Here is a 12,131-nt window from a genome sequence, read left to right on the forward strand (position 1 = left end):
TCTCATCGTTCTGGTATATACCGACATCTTGGTGGTATATACCGAGGACAATGTCCTCGGTATAGACTTGTCCCCAATTTTTTTTTATATTTGTTATTCCCTTATTTATTTATTTATTTTGAATTAAATATAAAAAAATAGAATAAAATTAAAACACTTATATTAAAGATATAAATAAAAACATAAGAGTGTATTCGCTAAATCAAAATAAAGACTTGTCTTAAACATGATAATGTAATAGTCAATTGTAATAAAATTCATACATAAGTCCTACTGAGTCGGTGCTCCAACATCGGGATCATCGGGTGGTGGTGGGGCAGATTGAGATCCCGGGGTGATACAATGAGTCCGGACATGCTCCTCTAACTGTCGAAGACGCTCTCTCATCTCAGACAACTCTTCATCTCTAGTTTGTGAAGGACGAAAATCAAATGGAGTTCGGTCCCTTATGTTAAGGATACGTCCATATCCTTTCTGGTGGCCCCGTCGTTTTCCGAAGACATTTTGTACCAAAGATATGTCTTCATCTTCAGGCGCACTCGAAACTGGTGTGGAACTCTCAGTATCAGTTGCCTGTGTCTGCTGTGTGTCGCGGTATGCACGCAATTCCTCCTGTGATACAATGTATAATGTAATTAAAATTTTGAAACAATTAAAAATTTGAAAAATGTTTAAAAAAACTTAACGTACCCAAGTATTTTTGGCTGTCTCTGTCACCCACCCTGTGCCTGATTTATGGTGAGTATCCATCCAGCTATCCGGGATGGACTCAAGTTGCCCAGTCTCTAAATTGCGCTGTCACGTACATATATTTTTATAAAATTAATAATTAAACGTAAATAAGAAAAATAAACTAAAAAATAATTAATTAACTAACCTTTTTATAGCGTAAGGCTGGGATTGACTGAGAACCTCCATAGCTAAGCTCTTTCAGTTTCCTTCTATTTACCTTGTTGACCACAGAACGTTTCTGCAAAAAGTTATCGTTAGTAATATATTTAATTAAGATAGTTAAGTTTAGCAAGAAATTAATACCGTAATTTCTGGGCATCGGAAAAAATCAATTGCTTTTTGCCACTGCGTATCCGTGCAACCACCATAACAATTTTGTGGCCCATTAATCGTTAAATGCTCTTTAATATCGTACTTCCAGTCAGAATACTTTTTAGCACACGAAGTATCAATGCCTCTCAAGATCCCAGGCATATGCCCTTCTCCATATCTAGTACGCCCAATATCAAACAAATCATCCTAATTTACAAACATTTATTAGTAAATATCATATATAACATAAAATGAGAATTAACATAAAAATACATAAACTACTTACTTCCAAATGTGCAAGTATTCTTTCTTTCGAGGCATTTGGTACTTTTGACCATTGAGGACAGTCCGGATCTGTGTACTGTCGAACAAGTAATCCGAGCTCTCTTGAGAAATTTGAGCTGTACTCTCCGATCTCTTTATATGTTCTCCCCCGCACATCCCACTCGAGAGGGAGAGGACGCCCCAACTGTTCCCTCTTTTCCCGCGTGTTCAATCCCTTATGGCGTCCACGTTTACTTGGAGGCGCTATTGTATGCAAATTCAATATTTTAAAATTAATATGGATTAATTGTTAAATTTTAAGGAGTATATCAATGTGTAAAGTATTACCTCGTTCACAATCAGCTGGGATATCTGACGGTCCACGTGGAGGATCGCATCCTCCACCATCACCCCCGTGAGATTGAGCAATAACATCAGCCATATCTGTCAAATTAATCGATATTAAAATTACATTTATCAGTTAAAAATGACAATATAAAATTATTTATTGTTAAAAATAATTACTTCAACATATTATAAAATTACCACTTAATTATCACTATAATAATCTTCACTATCATCATCGGTTTCTATGTGTTCATCTTCCTCTTCATCATCTTCATATTCAACCTCCTCCTCCTCCTCCTCCTCCACTTCCTCTTCCTCCTCCTCCTCTTCTTCTTCCATTTCCTCCTCCCTCTCCTCCTCAATTGCAACATTATCTATCTCAACAAATTGTAATGGAGCCCCCGTACGTTCAAAGCTGATTTGTGGCAACGGTCCAAGATCAACGAATAATTGGAAATTAGAGGAACTAGTGTCCTGCATAGCATCTACTTCTACATCATCCGCTTGTTCTTCAACTAGTGGGATGTCCCACACATTTCTGTGATGCACTTCTTGGACGACTTTCCAATGAGATTTATTTTTAAGGTCTTCAATGTAGAAAACTTGGTTAGCCTGAGTTGCTAAGATAAATTTATCATCTTTGAAGGCCTCCGAACTAGTTTTGATACTCGTTATGTTTTGCTCAAACTTTAATCCTGAAGACCGATTAGTGTCAAACCATTTGCACTTAAATAATACAACAGAACAACCAGAAAGATAAGACATCACTAAAACTTCTTCCAACTGGCCGTAATAAGTACTATTTTCGACACCCGCTATAGAGACTCCACTATTTTGAGTTTTGCGATTCTTGTCTCTGTCATAACACAAAAATCTTACTCCATTTACAACACACCCAGGGTACGACGCAACACGAGTTGAAGAATCGTTTGCTAAAGAGATTAATTCTTCATCTACTTCCAAGGATCCTGTTTGTCGAAGATGATAAATCTTATTATAAAACCAATTAGGAAATTCCTCTCTATGTAATTGGTCTAGGTTTTCAACACCTCTAGTCTGTAGAATTTCCCTATGCTCTCTGCAAAAAACAAAAACAACTAACTTGCTCTTTTGTACGCTTTCTTTTTTGGCCGCCATAACTGACATGCTTACCAGGAAGAGAATCAGGTATAAAACTCATTTGTGTGAACATTTCTTGCATGGTTAATGGCTTTGGTGGTAATCTTTTTTCAACGACACCATATGTCTTCTTGTCCCTTCTAATGGCATGTTTGATTGGTAAAAAATGTCTATGACCATAAAAAGCAACCTTCTTTTGTAAACGAATAGATGGTATTGCCACATTGCAAGTAGAGCAAGCATGATAACCTTGAGCAGTCCATCCAGAAAGGCTACTCCTTGCTGGGTAATCGTTTATAGTCCACATCAAAGCTGCCCGAAGAGTGAAGAAACTGCCATCGACTGCATCTCGAGTCTGTACACCAGTCACCCATAATTCTTTTAACTCATCAATCAATGGTCTTAAGAAAACATCAAAATCTTTTCCTGGCGAATGAGGTCCCGGAATTAATAAACTCAACATGAAATTAGTTTCTCTCATGCACAACCATGGTGGCAAGTTATATGTCGTCAACACTACCGGCCACATACTATAAGACAGACTCATATTACCAAAGGGATTGAATCCATCTGCAGCCAATCCAAGACGCACATTCCTGGGTTCCATTGCAAATGTTGGATTATTTCGGTCAAAGTCCTTCCAAGCTTTCCCATCAGCAGGATGACGCAATACACCATCTTCTTTTATACGTTGCTCGTGATGCCATCTCATATGTTGAGCAATGTGCCTCGATGCATATTTTCGCATTAACCTAGGGGTTAAAGGAAAATAACGCATCACTTTATGAGGCACTTTCTTTCCCTTGGTGTTCTTGTCCACCCATCGATCCTCTCCACAAAAAGGACATTTGCTTTTTTCAGAATGTTCTTTCCAAAACAGTGCGCAATCATGCTTGCAGACATGGATTGACTCGTAGCCCAATCCAAGCTTCCGCAACAACCTTTTCGCTGCATAGTGCGATTTTGGAAGCTTATTTGGGGCTGGAAATGCATCATGTAACAACTCCAGCATTCTATCAAATATTTTGTTGGGAATTTTTCCCAACACTTTGAAATACATTAACTTCACTAGGAAATTCAATGAAGTGTAATTTTGACACCCGGGGAATAATGGAGCCTCGATCTCAGCAAACAAATCGTTATAATGTTGCCAACTCCTGTAGTCTGTTGTAGGTATCTCTTGAACGCGCTCATTCTCCGCTTGTTCGTCATTGTCATTTTGCATAAGATCAGTGAGAACATCCATCATTTCATCTTCATCATTTTGATCTATCCGAGCTCTCATTGGTATTATTTCATCCTCTCCATGCCAATGCCAATTGGTATATTTCCGTAGAAAACCATTTACAAAAAGATGATTTTCTAATACATCAATCGTCTGAAATTCAACGTTGACACACCTCCTACACGGACATTTCACCAATCCCCTTGAGTCAACGCACTGCCGGGCTCTCTGGAGAAAATCCATCACACCAGCCTCATACTCATCGGATAATCAATCTGTCAAATTAATCCAACTCTTGTCGATCGACATTGTATGAATGTAGCACTGCACGGAACACTAATCATCAAACTTACAATCAATTTGTGTGTGTCCTAATTCAGAGAGAGGCAAATGTAAGAGTCTTCAATGACTCACCCTCTCTAAACGGGTCTAAGGCTTCTTGTGATGAACACTAAAAAAATATAATATTATCACTAGGTGATAATAACACTATTATATCTTTGGTAATAATTTCTTATTACCAAAGAAAAAAGCAAATATAATTAAATATGTTTTTTTAATGTCTTATGCTTTTTGAAGTTAATTATGTTGTTTTATGATATCTAACTATAATATATTTCAGTGTAAATATTATTAAAATTATTTAAATTTGACATATTAATTTAGTATTTATTAAATTACATATTTTACTTATGCTTTATTGAATAGTTTGATTAATTTAAACAAAATTTCTAAAATTTGTTTAAAATTTATTTAACTACTTTAGGATTAATTTTTATTTTTATTAAAATTTAGTTGCATAATGTTAATGTTAATTTTTTTAATCTTAATTTTAAAATATATTATTTATATAAAAAAATAAATTATTCAAAAATTGAAAAAAAAATTAAAAAAAAATACAAAAAAATTAAAAACAACTAACAAATATTATTAAAAACATATTTTTTTAATTTTAATTTTAATAATGATTAAAACTAACAAATATTAAATTTAATTTTTAAAATTTTAATTTTAATAATGGTTTTCTAATAATATATTTGTTAATTTTATTTAATCAGAACTAACACATATTATTTTTTTACATATTAATTTAGTATTTATTAAATTACATATTTTACTTATGCTTTATTGAATAGTTTGATTAATTTAAACAAAATTTCTAAGATTTGTTTAAAATTTATTTATTTACTTTAGGATTTAATTATTACTTAAATTATTTAATTAATGTTTATTTTTATTAAAATTTATTCACAATATCTCTAAATTTTACAATTCTAAAAAAATATTAAATATGTTTACTAATATGTTTAATACACATAAAATTCACCAAAACAACATAGAAATTATTTTAAAAAAAATACTAATCAATCATATAACAATTTTCCAATTCCTAATATCATTTTTACTAATATATATTTTGAAAACCTAAAAATAAATACATTCTATCTAATATAATAATTTCATATTTTTATTAAAATTAATATTATATTATTTATATAAAAAAACATAAATTATTCAAAAATTGAAAAAAAATTAAAAAAATACAGAAAAATTAAAAAAAACTTACCAATGCCTTCAATATCTTGCTAGCAATCTCTTTAGTCCAACAAAAACCGAATACCCAACCTTCAAACAAAAATTACAAAATATCATTATACAATTTCATAAATATATATATATATAAAATGAATAAATCGTTAGAATTACTTTAAAATTTATTACTTATTTAAATAAAATTTCAGGATTAATGTTTATTTTTATTAAAATTTGGTTGCATAATTTTATTGTTAATTTGATTTAATCGTGATTAAAAATATATTATACAACTTATCAATTCACTATTTCTTAAATTATAAATTTTATTGAGTATTTTTAATTCTAAAAAAAATTGGGAAGCATAACGGCTGTATTTTCAAATATCCCAAAATTTAAAAACCTGCAAATAATACATAAAAAAATATCCAGTCGCAGAACATACACAAAGCAATACAAATATATTATAAATGACTATATAATTTATAATTATTACTCTAAATTTTATTAATTATTCAATTTTCTATTTAAAATATCATAATTCTACTAAAAATTAACAACAAAAACAAAGCATCAATATTCATCAACACTAAGAATAAAAAAATTAACAACAACAACAAAATTCAAATTAAATAAACAAAACTCACTCAAATAATCAAAATTTATTAACCAAATCTAATAATCTAAAACTAAAATTATTTAACCCAATCTAAAAAACAAACAATCAAATATTAAATTTTCATATAAACATATATTTATAACTAAAAGTCAAATTATATACCTAAAAAATAAATTATTAAATTAATAAATTTTCATACTAATAAATTAATTATTTATCATATGATTAAACTAACTAAATCTTAAAACTATATATGTATTTTACAAAAATACTACACAATATATTATTTCCTCTAAATTAGATATCACTAAATTTTTAACTAATTTTCATCACAAATTATTATTTTTACCTATTTTAATTACATAATCAGAAATTATATATATAATATAACAAATAACAATATATTAACAATATTAAACAAATTATAAATAAAACCCTAAATATATTTATGCAAAAAATATAAATAAAACCAAAAAATTACAAAGGAAATGTGAAATACCTCTAAAACCGCTGGTATACAATGCAAATCCTGAAAAAAAATACCACAAAAATCTCATTATAAAAACCCAAAACTGAAATTTTTTTTATAAACTTATACAAAAAAAAAAAAACTGAAATATTTGTAAATAACTACCTCAATAGACCTTATATCCACTTAAATCTTCTTTGGAATGTAAACTTTGACAAAAACCAAACTTTGTGGGGGCCGAAATCCAGGAAAATAGAAACGGGGGGCGGAGAAACGGTTTTGGGGTTTTTTCCGTTTCAGAGAAATGAGCTCTCTGTTTGGGGAAGATGAAGATTATAAAGACCCTATACCGATAACATGTTCTCAGTATAGGGTCCTCGGTACAGAAACTAAAATGAAAAAACCGCGTAAAAAAGGCGGTAGTCTGAATTATCTATACCGAGAACGTGTTCTCGGTAATATGTTCTCGGTATAGAACGTTTTTTTTGTAGTGAATGCAGCAATTTATGCTAAGTACTATCTTCGAGTCATTGACCAAGTCAATTCTAAACACAAGGAGCATTTAGGTGATCATTTTTTTAATGGAGTAGTGACTAATAATAGACCAATAACAAGAGCCCTTAAACTAATGCTTTTTTTTATTAAATTTCATTCGGTTTACTTTTCATGTTCTACAGCTGATCACTGGTTTCGTGATCATGAAGGTTGGGGTATCCCCAACTTTATGTTGCTAGAGGATCTTCACAAATCTTCGAATGGTTACGTTGTGAGGGATACTCTGATCGTGGAAGTTGAATTCGTCGTCATGTCACGAACTAAGCAGGTTTCTCTCAATCCAGCAGAATTCAATAGAGCCAAGAAAATTTAGTTTTGAATTTTCTGTATGTTTACTAGTATTTATTTTCAAAAAATAAAACATTTGTCATTTAAGTAGTCTGTAATTACATGCTATGACTATGACCACTTAATTAGTTCTACTTATACTTGTATAATTTTGAAATTGTGTTCCGAAAAATATATTAAATTCTATAGTTTGTTATTCCAATTACTTTATCAAATACATTTATTTGTGAATTAATCTCGCACGAGATTGATATTTTTAGTTGTAAATCATGAATGAAACTATTATAATTTTACCACTTTCTCGCTACTATAACAATTGGCTGTTTAATTGAAAAATAATAAAACGTCACTTTTGAGTTAAAATTACAGGAAACCAGCTTAATATATTATTTTAAAATGCTTCAAATCGTTTTTATAATTAGCATGGGAAGTATTTTCGACTATAAATGTTCTAGACGATCATCTATTAACAAGGGCAGAAAAATTTCTCAACGCCTTGCTAAGCAAAGTTGTAGGAATGAGGAACACATTATTTGTAGTGACATCTGTCATTGTTGCTAGGATCCAAAGTCACCAAAAATGGCCAATCAACATTGCTGCAAAATATACCCCAAAATTAACCCTAGAATCCGCTCACCAAAATTTAGTGTCAAAATTTTAATCAAAGATGTAAAATATCTAAGTTTTTTTTTTCATACATTTGTTATCGCAAATTCCCTATATATTTCCAACGAATAAACTAAATGGCATAGTGCTCCCACATTTTCCACACAACTATTGCTCGACAAAATAGGTCAAACGTCTCGTTGGAACATTACACCCTAATGCAATGACAATAGTATTAACGCAATCACTACACCAAAAGAGAGCTACACTATTACTCATTTGCGTCGATCCACGCAATTGAATGACGTAATTGTTATATTTGGGACAGAAGCGTTGACTCAAACTCGATGCTACTATATATCAAATACGACAATTATTAAGTCGTTATTTATACTCTCACCAACGCTAAAGATTTTAAATCAAAACGCATGTTTTGATTTTATTGGAGATATCGTGAGTTATAAACCGATGCTAATTTGGCAAACGCGTCGGTTATGCACTGATGCTAGGCCAAAATATTGATGTTATGCAAACCAACGCTAATGGCAGGTGGAATGCTGAAAATCTAGGTTTGTGATAGGGTTTCAAGACCAGTAGCTTGATCGTGCCAGGGTCTGGCATGACCGCACTAGTGCCCCAGAAACCCTAAATCGACTATAGGTGCGACCGTGCCAGGTGCCCCACAAGGGTGTTTTTATGAAATTTGTTAGTTTTGTTTGGGATTTTTAGGAGCTGTTTTGGGGACCCATTTGGGGGCACGGGGAACGATTCCCCTAGCGTGTTAGCAGGGTTTAGAGGTCCCAATAGTTGATGTTTGATTCCCGAGCACATAGTTAGATTTTGGTTTCTAATTAGCGTATAATAATTGTTGTGACTATGGTTTCAGAATTCTTGAAATAGGATCGCACTCAAGGTCCTCTCGTTTCTATCATTGGACTCGAGGTAAGAAAACTGGCATACGTACATAGAGCGGGCATTGGCCCTGATATTAATACGTACATGGTTATGACCGGGAAATGGGAAAATTAGTTAAGGTTATGTACCCTTGTTGCATATCTGTGTTTGTTGTGTTTATTTGTATTGAATTTGTTGTGATTTCTTGGTATAGACCATATTCAGCTATAATCATGCAGAATGTAGGTTGTGATGGCAGGGCCACTATTGGAGTATAAAATACACTCACTAGTCATAGGTCGTAAGCTCGGTGCCTAGTGGTGCACCTTGTTTGGCACAGGCCGTGTTAGTTGATTATATGATTGAAATGAATGTGTTTATAATCTACAAATCATACTAATTATTATCCATATTTAAAGCCATTATTATTATGCTTGTGGGGTTTTCTCTGGGCCTTGGCTCAGGGTGCTCTATGGTGCAGGTAACAACAAAGGGAAGGTAGACCAACACTGAGTTAGAGAGCTTGGCAGTGGCGCATACATGTTCGGCCTGCTTGACCCTCTGGGTCATGTTATCTGATGGACTTAATTAGGGTAAAAATCTGATTATTGTTGCTTAGGTTGACTTATTTTGCTAACAGTGGTTGTATATATATATTTAAACATTTTGGGATCCCATGTAAACCTTTTATAATTTTAATGAAAAGTTTATCTCTTTGAATCAAATTATAGCGCTTTGGCTTTTTGTTTAACTTTAAAGCACACTTTTGAGTCCAAATTTATTGCTTAGTGAGTTGAGCACTAATTTAAACACACAAGGTGACAGTCTTGGATTAGTAGGGTGTCACAGCCCCTCCCCAACCCTGTAAGCATTCCCGAGCCTCTCTCTGCCCCTCTCATTGCTCTCACTGCCCCTCGCATCCTCCACAACTTCGAGAGCTCTCTCCACCCCCTTTGCCCCTTGCTGCTTTCATAGCTCCGAGAGCCCCCACCTCGCGACTTCCATAGAGGTGAGTTTGTGATTTTTTAAAAAATAATGTTAGGTTAATTTTTAGAATTTGAATTAAATTTGAGAATTGAGAAATTGATAGTGTTGTACCTAAAAAACACGAGCACAATCATCTTGTTCGCGGTACAGCTGGCAGGCAATTAATGAAGACTATTCGGTCCTTAGAATTTTGTATAAGTTCTAGGATGAGTAGCTCGAGTAAAGCCCAGTTAAGATTAGACATCAAAGAGATTTCTAGTCCGAGTCGACTGGATGTTATGGAGGTTGACTAGCACCATCCTTAGATCGCCTAAGTCGCATATCGAGCATCTTTGTGTTTAGGTTGTCATAACCTATAAAATTCCAGATCAAGGAGTGCATTCAACTCACCGTACACATTTGGAATGCACAAGCTCAAATTCTTAAGGACTCGGAGACTCGGACTCTTGACGCTTACTAAAGTGGGCCATTGAACTCAACCGGTTAGAGATTTTATATAAACCATAAACAACTATAAAGGGGCAGGCCCTTGCTCATTTTGTGGATGAGTGCATCGGTTTTCACAATGAGCCTATGATGGAACCGATCCAAGAATTGTGGAAATTGTTCATCGACGGATCATCAAACAAGCACGGGCCAAGAGCTGGAGTAATGTTGATTACGCACGAGGGGCATCGCTTTCACACAACTCTCAGATTTGTATTTCACGCCTCCAATAACGAGGCTGAGTATGAGGCATTGCTGGCTGGAATTCAGAATACCAAATAATTAAAACCAAAGGCCATCCAATGTTTTAGTGATTCTCAGCTCGTGGAAAACCAGGTGTTGGGGATGTATCAAGCTCGTGGGATCAAAATGGTCACTTATTTAGCCAATGTAAAAAGTGAATTGTTAGAATTTGACTTTTACTCCATAGGGCAGGTCCTGCGTGAGCAAAATACAAATGTAGATGCTCTTGCTCGGCTCGCCACAACTAAGGAGGTAGACATATTGAACGTAGTCCTAGTTGAGTTCCTTTACAAGCCCAACATAGATGAAGGGCCAAAGAAAATCGAGATGATCCAGGAAGGATCGACCTGGATAACTCCAATAGTAGAATACCTCACCACCGAAAAACTGCCCGAGAGGATCGCAAGGATGCAAGGAATTTGTTGTACTAGGTCCCAAGGATTTCTAGTAATGTCCTTTGGATTAACCAATGCCCCTACAACATTCATAAATTTTATAAACATGGTGTTCAAAGATTATTTGGACAAGTTTGTGATTGTCTTCATTGATGATATACTGGTCTATTCTCAGTTAGAGACAGAGCATGAGCAACATCTTTGATTGGTACTATAGAGATTGAGGGAGCACATGTTATATGCCAAGTTTAAGACGTACGAGTTTTGGATACCTTTGGTGACATTTCTTCGCCATATCATTAGTAAGGATGAAATTATGGTAGATCCGGTCAAGATTGAGGCAATGAGAGATTGGCCAAGGTCATGGAGTGCCTTAGAGATTAGGAGTCTCTTGGGTTTAATGAAATACTATCGACATTTTGTGGAAGGATTCTCGAAGATTGCAACTAGGGCTGGCCATGGGTTGGGTTGGGTGGGTTGAGGGTGTTTGAATGAGCCAACCCAATTACATCGGCCTAGAGAATTCTAGCCCATTTAAAACATTTTTAATATATAACCCAACCCTACTAATTACAATAAGGGTTAGGCTGGGTTGGTTTGGGTTGGGTTATAACCCATTTAAAAAATCTATCAAAATTATCAAAATCAATAATTCAATATAAAGAAAAGATGATCAAATTAAAATCTAAAATGAAGACAATCATATCTTAGTAGTTTCCACTACTAGCTAGTACTTAACAACTCAAATATTACAGTCATCCAAATTCAAAATATTGCGTTTAAATCATTATAATCATTCAAATTCAAAACACAAGTAGATAGTTCATAGAAATTTAAACAAAGTAAAATGCTTGAATCCATCAATCAACAATGGAAATGGGTGCATTGGCCTTCTTCTTTGTTGCTGCCTTGTCGTTAAGTTGGTTGTCTACAAATCAAAAACCAAAGTTACACACTTATTAAAAATAAAGCAATAAAGAAAGAACATTGTTAAGAAGTCATTTTGTTTACCTTCTTTAAGAAACTCTTAAGCTTGCATATCATCCAAAGACTCCC

General features: G+C 33.5%; 2 protein-coding genes across 2 annotated transcripts; both read right to left on the reverse strand.

Moving 5' to 3' along the window:
• Window positions 1-208: 208 nt before the first annotated feature.
• Window positions 209-935, reverse strand: LOC133790058 (uncharacterized). The gene is made up of 3 exons (XM_062227649.1): window positions 878-935; window positions 691-795; window positions 209-612 (listed from the first exon to the last, which is right to left on the reverse strand). Exons 2-3 carry the CDS (start codon window positions 748-750, stop codon window positions 271-273), a joined length of 402 nt encoding a protein of 133 aa, XP_062083633.1. The 5' UTR covers window positions 751-795; window positions 878-935; the 3' UTR covers window positions 209-270.
• A 194-nt stretch (window positions 936-1,129) lies between these two features.
• LOC133790057 (uncharacterized) lies at window positions 1,130-3,599 on the reverse strand. The gene is made up of 2 exons (XM_062227648.1): window positions 3,025-3,599; window positions 1,130-1,572 (listed from the first exon to the last, which is right to left on the reverse strand). Exons 1-2 carry the CDS (start codon window positions 3,551-3,553, stop codon window positions 1,280-1,282), a joined length of 822 nt encoding a protein of 273 aa, XP_062083632.1. The 5' UTR covers window positions 3,554-3,599; the 3' UTR covers window positions 1,130-1,279.
• Between the last annotated feature and the right edge of the window lie 8,532 nt (window positions 3,600-12,131).

The sequence above is a fragment of the Humulus lupulus genome, chromosome 7 (assembly GCF_963169125.1).
Source record: "Humulus lupulus chromosome 7, drHumLupu1.1, whole genome shotgun sequence".
In the NCBI taxonomy this organism is placed as follows: Eukaryota; Viridiplantae; Streptophyta; class Magnoliopsida; order Rosales; family Cannabaceae; genus Humulus; species Humulus lupulus.